Here is a 22,026-nt window from a genome sequence, read left to right as displayed (position 1 = left end):
TATATATATATATACACACAAATTGTACATTTTGCAGACGTATAACGATAATGCCTACTTCCTTGGTTGAAATAACAGAGACGGAAATGTTCGTACCTGAAAGTGAAGCACTTGCTAAACGTAAATATATAATCATAGTTATTTAATTTGTTATTAAAATACGACTATTTTTTACATTTGCTACATATATATATTATACATATTATCATGTATTTATTAAGGTCTACAAGATGGACTTAGGCAACATTTTGCAGAGGCCACAGTTGAATGGGTCAATTGTCCGGATCTGACTCAAGAACCTTTTAATCTTGCCGCATCAGGTAAAAAACATTTACTACATTTTATAAAGCGAGTATATACAAATATACAAAAAATCTAGTATTTCATTATTTTAATATTTTGCACAAATTATTAATACTTAATAAATTTTCATAGTAAATTTACGTACGACAAAATAACTAGTTTTTTTTTTATGAATTTGAAGGAAACACTTAAACGACAAGTCATTGGTTACATAATTTTAACAGCTTTTCTTTGTCTAAAGCAAATAAATAAAGACTCTTATCAATACAATTATGGTCCAAAGTAAAATAAAAGCAATTCCAAAATTTTTTAAATGGCACAGTTTATATATAGTGTCACATATTGTTTTTTTATTAGAAATTTTAATTGTAATTGCTATAATAATTTTAGTTTGGACAACAGACATGTAATTTATATTTAAAAAAAGTTTGAAATTGGTCAATATTTTTTGAGAAATCGTTAATTGGTATAAGAATAGTTTTCAGAAAAACACCCTTATAACGTTTTGAATATAAATATATATGTAACATGAAAAATATCAATTTAATATATCTTACTCTAATTAAGGATATCAAGCCGATACGACAAACTGTTCTTAATTTTAAAATGTTTCTTTTTTTGCACGATTTGCAATTTAAAAACGGGCCTGCTTCGATGCATATTAGATTTTTTCCGCTTAAAATAATATAAATTAAATATTGTAATTTAATTATGAAACTCAATTTTTCTTTTTTTTTGCTTGTTAGTGAATTTAGTTTTTCATTTTCTGTTTGCTTTATCCACTTCTGAAATAACAGTTTTTATAAAAAAATTTTTTAGAGATCTGTTTTTAACAAACAACACATTTAAAAATGTATATAAAATCTATTTTTCCAAATTTTGAGAATATTCCTTAAATATTTCGCACTAAGATAAAATATTTATTTTACAGGATTATGTGGTGATGCGGTACTTTTAGAAATTGGTAGTATCTCGCAACTGTTTCCACGCCCGCGAGTGATGTTCAATTATCATTTCAAAGATATCTTAAAAGAACTTTATAATAACTACAATAATGTCTTGGTAATCGGAGCAGGTATTGGTTTACGACAATCAAATCAACAATTAGGCGAGGTATATTATCATAATTTTCATACAAAACAGAATATTAACCATTAATGCTTTATTGCTATCTTGTTGTGTTCTGACTTTTATTTATATATTAGTAATTATTTAATTTATTTATTATTAATTTTAATTTTATGCTACAAAACTGCTATTTTTGTAAGCTATTAAATCTTTATAATTTTATATTTACTTTACACAAACGTTATTTCTGTCATAGCTTTTTGTGAACGCGTCATTCTCAGGCTCACGAGCAACTGGAAATTCATTGAAACTCAAAAATCAAAGCCGCCTGGCATTTCTAGATCAAGCAACGGGAAAGTGTGCATTGGAATCAATAACTGATAATTGCAATCTTGCTTGCTATCCACATGGCAACTTTTTTATTAGCGAAGGAAAACCGGGAAAGGTTCTTAAAGTGCAGGCTAAGAACTGCACTGGTCTTCATTTTTTAACAGCAATGCAGTGTACACTTTCTCAATACTCTGTTGATATTACTCCTAAATTGGTTGGTAAGTAAGTCTACATAATGGAATGTATATTTTGTCGCAAATCATAGATTGCCTAAAGATGCCTTAAAAAATATGTATATATTTATTATAAATGTTTTCCCATTTGTTTAAAAATAGAAACAACCTAAATATATTTGGTATATTTGATTTTGACACAATAACATCAAAATCATAGAAAATATAATAAAATAATACCAAAATACATTAAATATGCTAAAACTTTATAGTCTTTTACGATATATATGTAACATATAAAAAATATATTAGTTAAATATAAATTAGACACACAAAAAACTTAAAAATATTTTTGAATAATATTTCCCTTTAAAAATATTTCCCTTTGCTAACTTTCATGATGTGTGAATGTCGCAAAACAGCTAAAAATAAAAAGAACATTTTATCCTTTCTTTTCTTTTAATTTAGGTATTTTTTCGCTTTTTTAATGATAACAAACTTATAAAATTTAAGAGGCAATACATCTAATTTTGAACAAGAATCAATATACATATTTGTAAAATACAGAATGAGACCATTGAAAAATTGCTGAAACTAAATAGTTCGCTATTTTGTAATGAGAAGAATATAAAACATAAAAGACTAAAGTTTTAGCATATTTAATGCATGTTATAGTATTGTTTTATTATATTTTTATTATAATATTACGATGTTATTCGGCCAAAATCAAATATACCAGATATATTTAGGTAATTATTTCTATTTTTAAACAAATGGGAAAACATTTATAAAAGATATATACATATTCTTTTTAAGGCCTCTTTAAACAATCTATGATTTGCGACAAAATTCACAAAACAGAATTCTATTCTATTTGTATAATTTTATGCCTCATTTTAATGTATATACTTGTACGTGTATCCTGATATATGTATATTTTAATTTGTACATATTTTATACGTTCAAAAATATTTACTGTATTTTATACAATACAACATAATATTGATAAATAGATTTCTTTTTTTTTTGTCGCGAATTAGGTCGTTTAAAGGGACTTTTATTTTTATATCTCTGTTCTATAACTTCTAGATCTTATCAAAAATTTAATATAAGATACTTTATATTAGTAGAGTTTGTCGTTATAATTAACATAGAGATGTAATAATTTAGCTTTTTCTATTTTTTTGTATAACAAGCTATAATTATGAATTTTATTCATATTTATTCTTGTAGGCTTAGGTGGTACATTTGTGATGAAAAATGGAAGAGCCAGACACCACGTCATGCCATATTCTTGGAATGATAAATTAAAAACGGCGAGGAATATTCATAATTGGCTTCATTATTGTGACTTAGACGCACCTTTAATAGCAGTTGGCACGCTTATTAGCGATAGCTCTTATTATGAAAAATCCTGTCAACGTGCTGGTAAAAATGTAATGTCAATGCTTAAAAGTTAAAAGCAATATACTTCAATAAGTATTTACAAGATTTATTTTCAGGGATATGGGCTTACTCAAAGCCATTTCCACGCCTATTCTTCTAATAGAGTAGGTGGACACTTTCACACGGAAATCCAACCAACGAATGCGGAGTATTTGGGATATTTTCATCCTGCGAAAATGTTTTATCATATGGATCCACAACCTAGATACGATGGACTGCAAGACTTTACCGATATAATGTTATACTGGTGACCAACTGACATTGTTCGAATTCGATTTTAATTAGACCAGTAATGGCGATAGCGATAGCAATAGGCGATATCTAACGAGAGCATTGCTTTTTCGAAAAAGCAGTGCTCTCATTGGATACTGCCTATCGCTATCGCTATCGCCTAGCATTGTGCGATAGGCTTAATGGTAATACGATTTATGCGTTGTTTATATCTAAAAATTTAATGTTAATTTATCTCTTTTCTTATAATATCTTATGTATTTTTTTATTATTATTCTTAATTTTATTTTTTTTTAATCTAGAAAAAATAGGCATTGTGTATTTATAGCTATAGCTTGATAAAATTCCAGTTTTTACATTAAATTTAAAACGATGTGATATTAAATATAAAAATTTGTATATCCATTCAAATAATATTATTATTAAATCAAACCATTATTATATCAATTTTTCTTCTCAAAGATTTAACAAAATATGTTAACAATATGCTTATGTGATATAATATGGTAAAGAATTTCAATCTTTCAGTCGTTAATAATATTACACATATTTATAAGATTTCCAACATTGTAATTTTTTTTCAAACTAAATAAATTTCTGTAAACTTCTTTAAGTTGATATATTTTGTTTTGTAGAATGTAAACGTTTTCTGTAAATATTTTTGTTGACAATAGCATAGTATTAAAATAATATTAATATATAATAATAATAATAATGATAATAATAATAATAATAATAATAATAATAATAATAATTTTATAGGTATAAAAATCGCGATAAAATACAAAATCGGTTATAAAAAAAGTTACAAAAAATAAACATCTGAAAAATTTATTATTTCAATACACATCGCTTTTTAGAATTTGTCAAATAATTATGTAAATAATATATTACATTCTATTTTAAGAGAATATAAGAATAAATTCTAAACTTTAATTTTTATCGATAATAGTACGAGATACTCGTCGGAAATCTCTAAATTCTGTGTATGTTTTGTGTTTTGTATAAATGTTCTCTTTTTCCTTATGTATATCTGTATAGTGTAAAGTCTCTGGTAGCTTAAAGATAACTGCTGCTTTGACAACATAATATCAATAAATTGGCACGCTGTTAATATTTTTTATTGTAATCATCCGTTAATGTTTCTTTACATTTTGTATGATTATCGTAGTTTGATCATTAATTTACAACTAAATTTTCTATAAAGTCGTATATTGATTAATCTATTTTCAATATATCTTTGTTATATTAAAAATGTAAATTTCAAAATAATGTATTTTTGATTCGTGAATTTAAACATTCTTTGTAATATCACGAAATTTTGATTCTAAGTCACCTCTTCATGATTCTTACGGTTCTATATTTGTCTACATTGCTTATTTTTATTACATGTTAGATAAAACGGTCTTTTGCTAAAATACATATTTTACATTGATATCTATTCGATCTAAGAAGCGTAGCATCTATAACGTCAAAGTACGTCTTTGATAACATAATATCAATAAAAATAGAAATGATCATCGTCTGTTAATGTGTTTTTAAATTTTGTACTATTATCGCAGTTTGATCATTAATTTATAAACAGGCTTATAAATCAACACATTTTAAATGTATTTTTGTTTTATTAAAAATGCATTATGTAAACTTTTAAAAAATAATATATTTTTGGCTGGTAAATTCAAATATTTTTTAGATTCTTATAAAATAATTTTGGTCTTAAATTCCTTCTTCAAAAAAAGCTACGGTGTTATATTTGTTTACATTGTCTGTTTTTATTATATGTCAGATAAGACAGACACGACAAATTCTGTTTCCAAAGTACTTTGTATTAATACTCACTGGATCTAAGAAGAATAATTTCTCTTAGCAAAATTTAACTAGGCTACTATTATACGTCAATCGCTTCGTATATCTATGTAATAAAGTATAGACTCTGTTATACATACCGGTAAGTAAAAGTATTATACATTATTTAGACTCATCTCACAGACACACACACACTTGTTTTTTATCATCTTAAAATACATGTTGGCTACATACTTTCGTAAATTATTAAAATAGTTGTTAAAATGCTCTTAGCATTAATAATCACATTTGTTTGCTAATGCAATACAGCTGCGTAATATTTTGAATTAAAATCTTCGTAAATAGCTACATGCTAACAAAAAAGGCAAAAATGGAAATATGAAAAAAAAGGCGACACAAAAAGGGCGCACTTCTGTATATAATAAGTTAATTTTTTTATCAAAGTGGAGGAAATTAGCAGTTTTAGGAAAATTAATATTAAAAACCTTGATAACAAAAATTTAAATAAGTGCTGCAAATACTTTGTTCAACAAAGTACATATATTTTTATATCTTATTTTTCTGAAACAAGTTTTGCATAAAACTTACACGTTAATTTAAAATTATTTAACATAATACGTAGGCTCGTGAATTTATCGACTTTTGAAGCTCGTTAAAATTTTTTTATGCGATATTACTATTTTCTAATAATTAAAAATTTACTACCATATTAAAAAAATTATAATTATCTGATGCTTGAATTATTATAGCTTTATTGTCTACTTATTTAACGATTTTGTGCTTTGTATACACATTCATACACAATTTTGTATTATGCAGACGTATAACAATAATATTTCCTCCAATATTTTCAATGGGAAGAATGGATTTGTTTGTACCTGAACGTGAAGAACTTGCTAGAGGTAGATATATAATATTCGTTATTTAATTCGTAATTAAAACACGATTATTATTATATATATTTCTTACATATACATATATTATTTCATGTATTAATGTATTAATGCATATTAAGTTCTACAAAATAGACTTAGGTACCATTTTGTAGACGCTACAGTCGAATGGGTGGATTGTTCTGATCTGACTCAAGAACCTTTCAACCTTGCCACATCAGGTGAATAAAATTTATTATATTTTTAAGCGAGTGTACAAGTATACGAACTAAAAACAAGTAGAGTTGTACAAATTAGAAACTTGCACATTGCTTCCTCATCATTTTATCTTACAAAGCTTAAGCTGTTTTAAGCATGCGGTTTTTTCAATTTTTGCTTCCTTATAGAGAAAGCTTTAATCCGATATCTCAAATTTTCTGAAAGTTATAGCATGATACTCTATACATGTAAAAAAATTTAACCCGATATCTCAAAAATTGCGGAAATTAGAGGTTGTACAATATATTGCGAACATAATATACATACATACATACATACACACATACATACATATATACAGACATTTTTTAGGAATATGATTTTTCGACGTTTTGGAACATTCTAAACACATTGGCATAGAAAACTCGAAAAAAAATTTTGTCACAAAACCAAATCTTCCTCTATGAGGAAGCAAAAATTTAATAATTTTTTGTAAAGGACATTAAAAATAATGAGATTCTTTTCTATCTCTTTCTGTATTCGAAAATATATAAAATATGTAGAATTTACACGACATCTAGCAATACATATACATATACAGGCAACAATCTATACCTTCGTTGCCTTTACGGATTTTGATGAAATTATTTAGAAATTCGTTTTTGGAATTTTAAATATTTAAAAAATACAAGAAAAGTCTAACTTACATTAAGATAAAATGTTTATTTATATGATTATATGGTAATGCGGTAACTTTGAAAATCAGTGGTATGTCGTACCTGTTTCCATTCCCGAAATCCAATTTCGTATACAGTATTAAAAAAGTTATAAAAGAAATTTATAATAACTCCAGTAATGGCTTAATCATTGGATCAAGTATTGATCTACGACAATCAACTGTTCAATTAAACGAAGTATAATATATGTATATTGTTGAAACTTTCATGCAAAATGGAATATTAATCATCATGATTTATTGCTATTTTAGCTTTGTCTTGATTTCTATTTATTTATTAGTTTTAATTATGTGCTATAACACTGATAATTTATAATATTAAAGTTTCATTCTTTTATATTTATTTTACACGAACGTTATTTTTGTTAGCTTATTATGAACGCATCATTCTCACAAGTAACCAAAGATGATATGGAAATAAAAAAACCAAAGCTGCCTTGCATTTCTTGATGAAGCAACGGAAAGATGTGCGTTAGACTCGGTAACTGATTCCAATCCTCGTTGCTATTCACACGACAATTTCTTCATTAGCGAAGGAAAATTAGGACAGGTTCTTAAAGTGTGGGCTAAGAAACGCATTGGTTTGCATTTTTTAACAGCATTACGGTATATACTTGCTAAGGAATACTCCAATGGTATTTATCCAAAACTAGTGAGAGAAATAATACATAATCCAATATTTTTTTTTATAATAGAAAAATCCTATCAATTCTAAGGCCGATATTACATTTGTCGTACGACAAACTTTTTAAGCGCATTGATTAGCTAATTTCTAGAGACTCAAGAAAGTTTCTATTTTGCAGCCAATCAATATGCTTAAAAAGTTTGTCGTACGAAAAATGTAATATTGGCCTAGTAGGCAGTACATCTAATTTTGAACCAGAGTCAAGGCCCTTTCTCCCTCTTTGCAAGTATAGTGTGATCACATTGACAAATTGCTAAAAACTAAACAGCTTATTATTTTATAATGAAAAGACAGAATATAATAATTTAACTTTATTTTTTAGAAACAAAACTTTTGTTATTTTATTCGATGTAAAAAGATTATGTATATGTATATAAGAATATCTTAACTTATAAAAAATAAATATTATGAGAGAAGAAAAAAATCTGTAAAAAATCTTGGCTAGTTGAATAGCGACAAAAACTATTTTATATAAAATTTATTTAGTTTTAATCAGAGCATCTATTGCAATGGTTATAATATTTTGTTAGATATGAGTTTTGAATAATTTTTATAACATAAAATTAATTTTACAAATATTTTAAATATTGTTTTAATATTATTATGCAGATGTTAAATTATATACAAAGCTGACTTATGTACATGTGTTTAATAACAATAAAAAAATTGTAGAATAAATTCTTACAAATTATTTAAAATGTTTAGTTGACAAAAAGTAATATGAAAAATGAGATGCGTTGTATAAAGCTAAATAACTTTATATAAAACATTGTTTGCTTTATAGCTAGCCGTATTTTCAGGTTTTTCTAAAAAATTTGTTTCTTATATTTTTAAGAATCTACATACTCTTATTGCATTTTAACTGATAATAAAAATGACAAGTTTTTATAATATAAAGTTTAATTAATTCTATTCTGTTTACTTTTATTACAAAATATCTAATTTTATCAACATTTTAACAGTCATTTTGAATGTGTAAAATACAAAAGACTAAAAGTTTTAGCGTATTTAATGTACATTCTAATCTTATATTTTATAATAATTTTCATCCTTTAGAGTAGTCATTGTTCGAACAAAATCAAATATATCTTTTATCTTTATTTACCTATATTTATATATCACATCTTATCTGTTCTACAACATCAAAATTTCATCAATTTAGAGCAAGACACTTCAGTATAGTTTCTTGTTTGGAGAAATTAAGGTAAATATGCATATTAGATTACACCTCACCGATGACTTTGACCTTGACATATGTTGTCAAGGACATAACCCTGAGTAACTTTTCCTTATAACTTAACCGGCGGTCTCTTATAGTTTCTGAGATTTTTAAAGTTAACATTTGGGTAATAATATAGAGACAGAGAGACAGTCCGCCCCACAATTGTTGCATGGATGAGAAAGTATATGCGTGGATGCAGTGAGTTCCGCCTCCCCCTACGGGGGGGCTCCACTTCCGGAAGATATAACCTAATCCAAACCTATTTCTGATTTAAAACTAAAATTTAGTTTGGGTTAGGTTATGTCTTCCGGAAGTGGAGCCCCCCCGTAGAAGGGGCGGAACCCATTGTGTGCACGCATATACTTTACAAAACAAAGCAAAGTTCGCCCCACAATTGTTGTGTGGATGGGGAAGTATATGCGTGGACGCATATTTTTCACGTCTGATCTACATAAATACAATGTAAACAACCTTTATCTTTCTTTATTTTAAAATAGAAAAATCATTAAAATTGTGAAATCATAACTTTAAATATCTCAGAAACTATAAGAGACCGCCGGTTAAGTTATAAAGAAAAGTTACTCAGGGTCCTTGACAACATATATCAAGGTCAAAGTCATCGGTGAGGTGTAACCTAATATGCATATTTACCGAAATTAACATAGAGATATAATAATCTAACTTCTTTTATCTTTTGTATTTTATACAATTTTGGTGATTATTTGATTAAAAAATCAAATATATAAGATATATTTAGATGATCATTCTTATATCTAAACAAATGAAAAAAAAAAACGTTTGAAAAAATACATATCTCTTATACTTTCATCTGTTCCAACAACGTCAAAATCTCGTCAAATTTAAAGTAAAGTACTTTAGTGTAGTTTCTTGTTATATATGTATATAGGAAAAATTAACATATGGAGACATAATATAATATTTACCTTTTTTTATCTTTTTTTATACAACAAACTATAAATAAACAATTGTTTTCATATTTGTTCTCGCAAGCTTAGGTGGCATATTTGTGATGAAAAGTGGAAGAGCAAGGCACCAGTTATGCCACATGAATGGAGTACCGTGTTAACAGACGCAACAAATATCCATTATTGGCTTCATTATTGTGACTTATTGTTAGATGCACCTTTGGTAGCGGTTGGCACACTTCTTAGCAGTAACCAGATTTATGAAGATGTTTGTAAACTTTCTGATTTAAATGTAATGTCCAAATGCTTAAAAATTAAAAGTAATATAATCATAAATATTTATAAGCTGTGTTTTTAGGTATATGGGCTTACTGAAACCCATTTTCACGTTTTTTTCTCTAACGGAGCAGCAGATGGATACTTTTACACGGATATCGAATTGATGGACCCAGTAGAATATTTGGGATATTTTTATCCTGCGAGAATATTTAATCGTGTGTCAATCCACGATCTAGTTACGCTGAACTGATAGATTTTACCGATGTCATACCATCTGACACAATTCGCACTCAATTTTAATTAAAATAGTATTACTGATGCAATTATTGATTCATTGTTTATATTTATAAATTCTAATGTTAAATTATATAGCTTTTCTTTAAGATATCTTATGTATTTTCCTTTTTTATTTTTTATTATATATTTCTCATTTTTATTTTTTATTACATTTTACCCATTTTTATTTTTTTAATTTGAGAGTTATTTCATGTTTTTGTATTATATCTTTTAAATATTTTCTTTCCATTATTATAAAAAAATGTACTTTAGTGCAAGTTATAAAATAAACTTATTAATCAAGTCAATAATAAACTGTAAAAAAATTATTACATTATATGAAAATAATATAATAAAATACTCCTGTATGGTATATCACTATATATTATTTGTATTATTATATTCACATATTTCTATTGTTATATTTTTAAAGAAAAAGCTTTCTTATTTTAATTACACAAATTTATGATTTTTGATGAGTAGTACATGTTCGTCAAATTCTGAATAATTTATGATACGCTTCTCCTTGTGACTTCGTTATGCTATATCAATGTCAAACTTGAATTTTTTTCACATATCTTAGTATATTTTTGTAAGCTGTTATACGGTTCAAGAAAATTATTTTTGGACTTGCTAGTAAGAGATAGTATGTAATTTTCACATTGAATACTGAGCGATAGGGTAAAACGTGGAAATTTGTCTATTCAAATCCATTTAAATGAAATGATTGTGTTAAACCATTACATCACTTTTCTCTCTCGAGGATTTAACACAGGCAACACAATACGCATGTATGCACATACAAATAATAATTATAAAGAAAATATTATATATAATAAAAAAAGTCACGGCTAGAATAATATAATCTTTATTATGTATTGCATATTTATAATTTAAAACATTGGCCTCAAATTTAAATTATAAATTATATAATAATCAGGAAATTACTGCATATACAACTAATTTTTTAAAATACATATATAACTTATTTTTCAAAATGTAACTGTCTTGTAAAAATTACTGTACGTCTTCATATGAATATATAAATATGAAAAAAATATTTGCTTGTTTTTAGCTTAACAAAATTATTAGGTATATCATTATAATTCAATCTATTGATTATCTTTAATTTATCAAATAATACAGATAAATTGCATAATAGATACGTCACTTGTTTTTTACTTAAAAGTTAAAATATGCTGACAAGATACTTATGTAAAATATTGAAATAATTATCGAAATGCTCTTATAGCATTAATGATCACATTTGTTTGCTAATGGAATACGGTTGCGTAAAATTAAAAAAAAAAAAAAATTTATAAATAACTATATGTTTGCAAAAAGAGGCAAGGATGAATATGTAAAAAAGAAAAGAAAACAAAAAAGTGTTATTCTTTGCGGAATTTTGGATTTATAAGAAATCTTTTTTTTTTTTTAACAAGATGAATTTAGCAGCATTAGGAAAGTGATATTTGGTATGGAATACTATAATAACAAAAATTTAAATAAACGCTCAAATAAGTCTTTGCTCAGCGAAGTACTGCGTTGTATATTTCTATTTTTACTCCCGACTGCTGCCAACCGCAGGTTGGCAAAAAACGGAGGGGGTATGCGTTTCACCGAGCTCGGATCGGTTATGGTTTTAGTTCTTAATAACTACTACATAGTTTGATATCATCTTTTGCTCATAAGTTTCTTATTTAAATAAACATGTTATAAGAATAAATTCAAATTAACAATAAATAATACTTCAAATAAAGTTATTTGTGTGATTTCTTATACTTTATATTATACTAAATATGTAATAATAATAATATAATAATAGATATTATTTCAAACTTTTCTAAGCAAATTTTTTTATTTTATTTTTATATTATATTTTTTAAAATGTTTTTTTAATATTTAGGTGTTGGGCTTTTGTTGGCAGCAGTCGGGAGTGATTTTTTAAAAAAAAAAACGTTTTTTTTAAATTTAATTTTTTTAAATTTAATTTTTGAACAAAACAAGATCTGTATAAAAATTGTAAACTGATTTAAAATTACCTAACATAACGTAGGCTCATGAATTTATCGACTCTTTCAAGCTTATCAACATTTTTTTATGTTATTTATTATTATTTTTTATCAATTAAATTTATTTTTATATTAAAAGAACTATTAGTTGATTTCTGAGTAACATTTTTATTGCATACTTAATTAATAATTTTTTGTTTTATATATTACATTATTATATTACATTTTTAAGGCATTCTTTTAAAACATGTCCTGTCTCGCCGCACAAACAAGCCTCTCTCTCTCTCTCTCTCTCTCTCTCTCTCTCTCTCTCGGTTTTTGTTTGCATTCTTTCGCTCAATGTCCAAACTGTCTGCTATTAAAACACCTTACTGTCATCTTTAATGATCTTAGCTTTTTGATTATCACCGGAACGAGCAGCTCTCCCATCTTTGGCTGAAATATTCTTATTCCGATTCTTTAGATTGACAATAGAGATGCTCTCAAATGCAACTAATAATTCAGTCTTCATATCAAAGCGTTGTATTCGTGTTTGGTTTTGCAAATTCGCGTCGGGAATATCATCGATGATTCAAAAGCTTGATGCATAACGCATGCAACATCTTCGAGCACTTGCATTACTATATCAGGAGATATGGTCTTGGCGAGAAAATAAGTTTCTTGCAGATAAGTAAAAAGTGATGTAAAAGCTTCATCTAATACAATCAATCTTTAATGAGCAATATTTTTTATTCGAAAATTAAAGCTATGTTTTCTTGCGTTAATCTATGTTTAAGATTTCAAAATAACAATAATTCAGATTTCGGACTTCATTTAAGTTTTATCATTAGAAGTTTAATTTTATTTTAAGTTTTATAATTAGACAATATTTAATGCGCAAGTGCATGCTAATACGCCTTATAAGAGCTGCATTGATTTTATTGTTATATGATTTGAGTATACTATTGAGTATATAATTGTAACACAGATGAAGAAAGGCGACAGATTTCTTCTTTTGATTAGATTTCCCGTAATATTAAGAATGTGTGCAGCAATCATCAAACTGCTGTATCTGCGCAGTATGACGCTGTGTGTGTTACGAAGCTCTGGCAGTATAATGTGCACCAGAAATATTCCCGGCAAAAAGAAACTATCAAACTTATTCTGATACATGATAGACAGACAATAGGATTTTGATTTTACGAATATATGATAATAAAGAAGATACAGAGAACCATTAGTGAAAAACATATATTTCGAATATATTTCGAATGGTTTCTATAGTTGGAATCAAGCAAAGTGTGTTTATTCTTCCGGCACGGATCGTGAATTATTAGGTAAAAAATTCGTTTATCCTCTTATTTTCGTTCTGCAACAAATCGTCCAAGTATCCGTACATGTTTGGCAAAAAAAAAAGAAAGAATTTTATTTTTTAAGAAGATGCAATCGTCATCGATTAGGCGATTGCCAAGAGGACAGCAGAGTAGAGTGCAAGTAATATTGGCACATATCTCATATGGAACGATGTTGTATTTATCGTCACCTTCATTAGAAGTTTTATAGAACTTATACGATGTGGAATCATTTTTGCCTTTAATTCTCATCAAGTTTCTATAGATTTCCTGTGACATGGAATTTTTCTTACTGTTGATTTTTGTTGAGTTTGTTTATGATTTTTTATGGAATCCGAATCTGTCCGAATTGATACTCCTCCAAACTATCCTTGTTTTTGTACAAATCATAACGCAACGTTTCCGTTTCGTCGCTATATGTTGTTATAGAATTCTCGTCAAGCTCGTATCGTATCGCCAAATTGTCATATATTTTTTCGTTGCTTGTGGAGTTTAGCTGATGCTTGGAAGACGAAGCAACGTATTCAAGTGCGCGAAATCAAAACGCGAGATCTTTTCGGAACATTATCAACTTTTGGACGCTTAAAATTATTTGGAGAAAAATGGTTTTTCTCTTTTTATATTAAATTTATTGTCAGATCATAGTCAATATTAGTTTCGTTTTTATCGGAATTGCGAAAGCAAAGTTGATGATATCGTTAGTTTATTGATTTGAACATGACAACATTATTAATTACGATTTTACATAATTATTAGAAAAGAGGCAAATAATAAAGATCTGTTACTTATATTAAGTATATGATACAATCGAAGAATTTACTTCAAAAAACGATTAATCAAATACGGATGAAAGAAAATCTCATTTATTCTTTAAACTTATTTTATAGATGGTATAATATGTCTTAATAGCTGAGTAAATGTTACGTAAGATCCGGTTTGAAAATGTCCATATTTCACATGACGCGCATCAGCACATAAATCATTATTTTTATAGAATATCAAAGATAGTGATGATGGTTCCAATGGCGCCGACATGTTCTCGGTTCATGATTCTGATTTTACTCTTAGAAAAAAGGTACAAATATCAAGGTACAAATATCAAGGTATAAATATATAAAAAACAATTGAAATGAAATTACAATAAGCCAATGTTATTATACATATATCAAATAAAAATAAACTAATTTATTTATACCATAGATTGCAATAAAAAGTTCGTAATTCTAGTAAGGTAAATAATTATTTTATAATTTTAATAAAAATTTATTATTATAAGATTATTATAACATTATTCAAATTTAAATCTTAGATTTTTATTTTTATGCTCACAATAAATTGATTTATTTTGTTACATCCTCTATTTTTGTCTAAACAAACTGTTTAAATATTATATAAAATTTACTTTACGTTGAGCTGCATGTTCTATCTTATAATAGCACGATAGAAAAAAATATATAGTACAAATATATATACATTATTATATTCCAAAATAGATACACTTTACCATATTTATTTTCCAACTAACAAAAATATCATATAAATCAGTCATATATGAGTACGATTTTTTGCACGTGGAATTGTCTAATCTTTAAGATTAACGATAATGCAAAAATCATATAAACTTTCTCTAATATAATTTTTAATATTAATTTCACGTTATTTCAAGAAATTTAATGCAATCTTTTGCGGAAGATGTCTTCTTCTCGTCGAAAATCAAAAGTGAGTATGAAATTAAATCGGATCAACACCATCTGACCTATCGCTATTTTTAATTTCCAATCAAATAAATAGTCATGATATGACTGTTTAAGAGAAAAACTTCACGTTCAAACTGGTTTTTATATTGGCAGACATCATTATATTGAGCGAAGCGGAATACAAGTTATGGCGAATAACAGTAAGTTCTCTCTCTTGCTTTCTCTCTATCATATTTTTTCAGTTTTTTTGTTTTGACCTTGAAAATGACCTTGTCGCAAATTTTCATTATCATATTCGTAATCAGCGTTCAAAAATACAAAAAATAGTGTAGTTTCAAAAAAATCGGAGGGTTCACCTATTCGGAACTCCACCCAATATTTTTTTGTAGTTTAAAGATAATGAATAAGATTGATAAATTTTTAGTAAAATAAAATTTTACTTAAGCATGTGTTATCGATTACAACTGCTTTCAAAAAAAAAATTTTCTGCTGAATAATTAAATAACTAAAATTTAAATGTAATATAAATTTACAAAATAATATAGCTAAAAATTCATGTCATTTGGCTGTTGCTGCGAATCAATATACATATTTTCCACTTTAGTGGTATTTAAAAAAATATAATGGCTCTTTTCTCATTTAAGCATTAAATATCTAAAAAGAAAGACAGTCAACAGTTTACTTTATTTCGCTGCTTGGCCGTCTGGAAAAGTATGCTAATGGAATTTTATCTTGTATATGTATTTGTTTTATGTATATAGTTTTATAGTAGTAGATAGACTGTTTGCTCAAAACTATCGACGACTCGTCGTCCTCGGTAGTCGCATCTTCTCGTTTGTGCGGGCATGTTCTTTTTTCGTTCGACTCGAAAAGAGAAGTTGAAATCGGATGCAATAGTAGAGAAAGTTTTATTGAATCTAGTAAGATAACTAAAATCTATCATAATATTATCAACGATAACAGAATAAAACCGGATCAATCTTAGGAGATTTCGCCGAAAAAGAAAGAAAAATGGTAATTTCTTGTTATTACATATTTGTATACTTGTACTTAATTATATTTATTTCATGCAACTTATATAAAAATAAATGTTTGCAACTGATATAAAAACAAATGCACGCATAATTTTAACATACAATTTTTTATTTATTCAAAATTTCGGACATGAAATTAACCTATGTGACACGAAGCTCGATTGGTTTGTTTATTATTCTATATCCTTGGATTTTCAAAAATTGTTCCTAAATTGTTGATTATATCAAAATGGACATATGTGGAGGGTTTAAAGAAATCGATAATTATAAGAGTGAAAAATAAATATTTCTCGCAGATTTAGGCGTAATGACTAATTTTGATTATTACAAGGCAAAATCTATATGTATATATTTATATTGTATATACATGTATGTGTTAAAATATAAAACTATTAAAAGCTTTTAAAATCAAATATAAAAATCAAACATTCATGCATGTCATTCATTTTTTAAATTATAGGTTCTAAAAAAAAAAAACCAATACCATTCACATAAAAGAGCTTAACAATTGCTCCTATTATGACATCACCGTTTTGACCCTTACGTAATTTGTTTTATCAAAGTGCTGTTCTATCGACATCAATTCACTTCCTGACATGCATTCGCGAGAATAGATCCTTCGAAATAAAAGCAGCTTCTTCCAAGGGGCTATGCACTAGTGAATGCGATGAACAAATGATTTCAGATTGAAGTCGATTTCAAATGATTTTATTGATTTCATGAATACTTCAAGCAATTAGAAAACCATGTGATTTAATGTGATTTCATACGATCCGATCAGTGATTTTTGAAATCATTTCTGATTCTACGTGATTTCATACTGATTTCAAAAGTTCAGAGATTTCATTCTGATTTCAAGTTATTTCAATGATATTTTCGTGACTTCGATCTTGAAAGATTTTTTTCCAATTTTAACCGATTTCTCGTGATGTCGATTTTGATTTTATACCGGAGTGCTTCAATGATTTCCTGAATGAATAGCCCCTCGGCTTCTTCGATCTTGAGGACTGGGACAAAAATAAGTTGCCACGATCAAACCATGGCAGATTAACAATATTAGTATATTTTTCCAGCCGCAGTTTGCATATCGTCGCGATTGAATACCTAAGTATAAAATTACTGTCAGAAAAAAAATCAAATATGTATTTTCCAGGTATAAATTCGGCGCATCAAAAAGTCAACGATGTGTGAAAAAAATTTGGCGTTTTGGTATTGCGCGCTTTTTTTTCTCGTTGCTTCGTCATCAATGGAACCTCGCAATTCAAGAAATGTCAACCATGAAAGCAACTTCTCGTCACAGGAAATTTATGAAAACTTGAGAAATGAAGAGAGGAACGATTCTACATCACACGAATCCTTTGAAAACTCCAGTAAAGATAGCGATATAAGTAACATCATTCCATACGAAAAATGTTACAATATTACTTGCATTCAGCTATGCTGTCCTCTCGGTGATCGTCTGGTTGATAATGAATGCCTTTCTGAAGGAAATAAATACATCTTACCGCATGTGTACGGATACACGAACGATTCGATGCAGAGCGAAAATAAAACGGTGGGCGAATTGTTTCAGCTAGTCGTCTACGATCCATGCCAGAATGAAGAACGTTCCCTGCTTCCTTATGGTTATCAGTACGATTACATGTTCTTTGCCAATGGTTCTCTCTATTTATCTTATTTTAAAATATTTGCGAAATCGACATCATACTGTCTCGCCATCGTGGACGATGGGAATAAATACGAAGTGATCACCTGCTTAGAGACTTCTAACGAGATCTTCAGAATGCAATCTAATAACTCGTCGACTAAAGACGATAATTATGTGAAAAATGCACAAATTCTACATGTGTACTCTAATATAGTGTCTATACCATTTTTGATGTCAATATTTGTAGTGTACTCCATATTGCCAGAGCTCCGAAACGTACATGGCTTCATGTTGCGCAATTACAGCGGTGCAATGACTGTCGCATACACAATTGATATTGTTAATGTTCTAATCAAAGCGGATGCTATACATTATTCCGCCTGTGTTACAATCGGTATAGTATATCTAAATCATATAACTATGCAATCAGTGTAGCGTATATATTTATCAGACATACTAGTACTAGTGTATATTCGCATATTAATTATTCTTTTTAATAACTTGAATATATATATAATTTATTAAAATCTTAAAAATGCAAGAATTAATAGCAAGTAAAATCTGAATTTTAGGTATACACTCTAATATATATAACTTTAATATATATGATTTTAAATAATCAAGCTATATAAAGTTGGCCTCCATAAATATATTTTTTTGTATTTTAAAATTTTGCAGAGTTATCTTTTGAATTGAAATATTATTTAATTTAATATCAGTACGCATTTATCTAATATGTTAATATGGCTATAAAATTTTAGTGCAGAAACTTAGAATAAATCTATTTTTTAACGAAGAAACAAAATGATAACTATGAGTCCGATCTGCGTTTTAATAGGCGCTCAATGATTAAAATATTCTTTATTCCATTTTTACAGCCTTTTTCATCTACTTTTGTTTTTTAATAAGCCTTTTCTGGCTAAATATAATGAGTTTTGACACGTGGTGGACATTTAGGTAAGTTGTCAAGTTTTTCATGTTACACTATACATTATATTATATTTACTTTATATGTTTAATTTGCTTCATCTTAATTTACTTTTAGTAGAATTGATTTATATTGTATAACATAATGCGACAATATAAATTTACGTAACATATAAAAGTGTTTTATATTATATTATATATCAATATGTAAAAACAAAAACGGGAGGAATGATACAACGTTTAAATTAATCAAACAGAATCTTTTCTCGTGTTATATTGTTGTGTGATTATGTAAACAACTACTTGGCTTATGATACTATAAGTTTAGAGTTTAAATATAATAATTATGATTTCAAATAAACTGTTTTTTGGAAGATTTCTGTTATTGCATGAAGGATTACAAACGATTAGTTAGTTTTTTAATTTTTTATTTATTAGTTTTTATTTTGTAAAATCCAATTAAATTTTTGAAAGCAAAAGTGACATATTAGTTAATGAACATTATGAAATGTTTGTAAAATATTATTACCTGATCTATAATAATTCACAATATGTATAACGTAATAAACCTTCCTTGAATTTAAAAAAAAATTTTTTTATTTTATAAACTTAATATTTGAATTATTTTCTCTTTCATGTGCAACAATAAGGCAATACATAATATATATTACGATAACTTTTGAATAATAATAGATTTTAAATTTTTTTTTATCAAAAATTTGCAACTTAATTAAAATTAAGATTACCATTGTCGTGTCTGTACATTATATAAATATATGATAGTTTCTGATTGTGATACAAATATTAAGCCATTTTTCATGATAGTTTAGTCGTGTGGTTTGTCGTATTATGTAATCTATTTTTGTAGAACGGATTTTCGAGAAAGTTTCGATTAAAAACAAACATTATTTTAATGTGCATTTACATCGTAATTTTTTTTCTATTTTTGGGTAAATATGATGTAAAAATTTCGTTTTGCAGAGGATTCAGTTCATTACAAAGAAACGTAAAACAACGAGAAAAGAGAAAGTTGGGGTTTTACGCGATCTTTGCGTACGGTTTACCATTTATCTTTGCTATTATCAGTGTTATTATGGATTATGTTTCCGAAGATTTGCCGGAGATTATGCGACCGGGATTTCGCAAAGGAGATTGCTGGTTTGATGGTGAATGGACGTCTCTGACAAATAATTCTATTAATACCGCATTTTAATATACTATGAGAGATAGTATAAAAATTCTTTACATGTTATGCTTGCAGGGAAGGGAACGTTTGTGTTGTATTTTTTCGGGCTCAAATGTATCTGCATCATTAGTAGCATTTGCTTATCCATCTCTACGGCATTGAAAATCGCGCGCTACGAAAAGGAAACATGCAATCGTTTCACAAATTCGGAAAGCAAGAGATATAATGACAATAAGAAATGGTCTGTATTTAGATATTCTTGTATCAATGATGTGTTAATGCTATCTTGTTATGATATTTTTGCCAACATATTTTTTTACCAACATCTCTACTAACAATATTACATAATAATCGATGGATCTGCATTTCTGATAGAAGAAAGAGATGATTATTTATAAGCAACATCTTTTTTGTGTCATTCTTTTTTTTCTTCTTTTTTTTTTACTTACATAATCTTTAAAAAAATATACACCACTCCAAAAAAAAATAGAAAACACTTTTAATAAACTAAAAGTTGGGCGATTTTCAAATCACTAAAATTTGGCGAAAAATTACCATTAAACAAAAAATTAAAAAAGCATTTTGAAGCTTGAAATTTCTTGAATTTTAACGCGCTATCGGTTGTTTTTTAGAATTTTTTTATCTTTCTTGTTCTGTGCTTTAAGAAAAGAACATATTGTTTTGTTGCTAAAAATTACGTATTTTTGATACTATGTAGCTCCATAAATCATTCTACAAAAATTTAAATCAACTTCCATAAATTACAACATTTTGCCTACAAAACTTTTTAAAAATCTTTTTACGTCTTTTTTTTTTTGACCGAGTTACACAATTTTGTAATTAAACTTGTATTTTTTAAAGATAAGAGAGGTAAAACATTTTTAAAAATTATCAGTGTCACATCAAAGCTGAAACTTCAAGCTTCAAAATGCTCTTTTAATTTTTTGTTTGCGATACTATTTCACCGAGTATCGACAACATTTCTAAAAAATACAGGCTTTCTTTCAAAGTCATCTAATTTGATCAAAGAAAAAATTAATAGGAAAATTAAAAGAAAAGTATTTTGTAGGAAAGATATATGTCGTTTATAGAACTTGACTTAAATTTCTCGAGAGAAATTTTCTTATCGAGCTGCAGAATGTCAAACATACGTAATTTTAAGAAATAAGATAGTATGTTTTTTTTTTAAAGCACACAAAACAAAAAAAATTAAAAAACTACCGATAAAGCGTTAAAGTTAAAACTTCAAGCTTTAAAATGTTTTTAAAATTTTTTGTTTAATGATTTTTCACTGAGTTTCAGCGATTTGAAAATATGTGTAGCTCAATTTCTAGAGTATGAAAAATGTTCCCTAATTTTTTGCTTCCTCATAGAGAAAGCTTTGTTTTCGTGGCAAAATTTTTTTTCGAGTTTTCTATGCCGATGTGTTTAGAGTGTTCCAAAACGTCGAAAAATCTTATTCCTAAAAAATGTCTGTATGTATGTATGTATGTGTGTATGTGTGTATGTATGTATGTATGTACGCAATATATTGTACAACCTCTAACTTCCGCAATTTTTGAGATATCGGATTAAATTTTTTTTACATGGATAGAGTATCATTCAAGGATGGTTGGTAT

At 27.1% G+C, this 22,026-nt stretch overlaps 2 protein-coding genes across 3 annotated transcripts in view; both read left to right on the top strand.

Annotated features, from left to right (window-relative positions):
• The window catches only part of LOC115235214 (ester hydrolase C11orf54-like), a 4,954-nt gene extending 1,006 nt beyond the window's left edge, over positions 1-3,948 (top strand). The window contains exons 2-7 of the mRNA XM_029806845.1: positions 38-120; positions 222-320; positions 1,235-1,416; positions 1,628-1,919; positions 3,108-3,310; positions 3,377-3,948. Of these exons, the coding sequence (XP_029662705.1) occupies positions 51-120; positions 222-320; positions 1,235-1,416; positions 1,628-1,919; positions 3,108-3,310; positions 3,377-3,571 (1,041 nt within the window). The 5' untranslated portion in view covers positions 38-50 and the 3' untranslated portion in view covers positions 3,572-3,948. The remainder of the gene's footprint in view (positions 1-37; positions 121-221; positions 321-1,234; positions 1,417-1,627; positions 1,920-3,107; positions 3,311-3,376) is intronic.
• An 8,799-nt stretch (positions 3,949-12,747) lies between these two features.
• Positions 12,748-22,026, top strand: part of LOC115235228 (G-protein coupled receptor Mth2-like) — a 14,145-nt gene continuing 4,866 nt past the window's right edge. Inside the window, exons 1-8 of one of the 2 annotated variants that reach the window (XM_029806874.1) lie at positions 12,748-15,018; positions 15,116-15,146; positions 15,582-15,634; positions 15,727-15,812; positions 17,800-18,688; positions 19,173-19,251; positions 20,203-20,387; positions 20,483-20,648. In XM_029806874.1, coding sequence (XP_029662734.1) covers positions 17,830-18,688; positions 19,173-19,251; positions 20,203-20,387; positions 20,483-20,648 — 1,289 coding nt within the window. In that variant the 5' untranslated portion in view covers positions 12,748-15,018; positions 15,116-15,146; positions 15,582-15,634; positions 15,727-15,812; positions 17,800-17,829. Of the gene's footprint in view, positions 15,019-15,115; positions 15,147-15,581; positions 15,635-15,726; positions 15,813-16,129; positions 16,627-17,799; positions 18,689-19,172; positions 19,252-20,202; positions 20,388-20,482; positions 20,649-22,026 lie in introns of those variants that run through there. The other variant, XM_029806875.1, reaches the window with a different exon arrangement.

This window comes from Formica exsecta, unplaced genomic scaffold (assembly GCF_003651465.1).
Source record: "Formica exsecta isolate Colony F162 unplaced genomic scaffold, ASM365146v1 scaffold213, whole genome shotgun sequence".
NCBI classification, from domain to species: Eukaryota; Metazoa; Arthropoda; class Insecta; order Hymenoptera; family Formicidae; genus Formica; species Formica exsecta.
The sequence above is the reverse complement of the archived record's forward strand: the minus strand, read 5'-3'. Positions and strand labels throughout refer to the sequence as shown.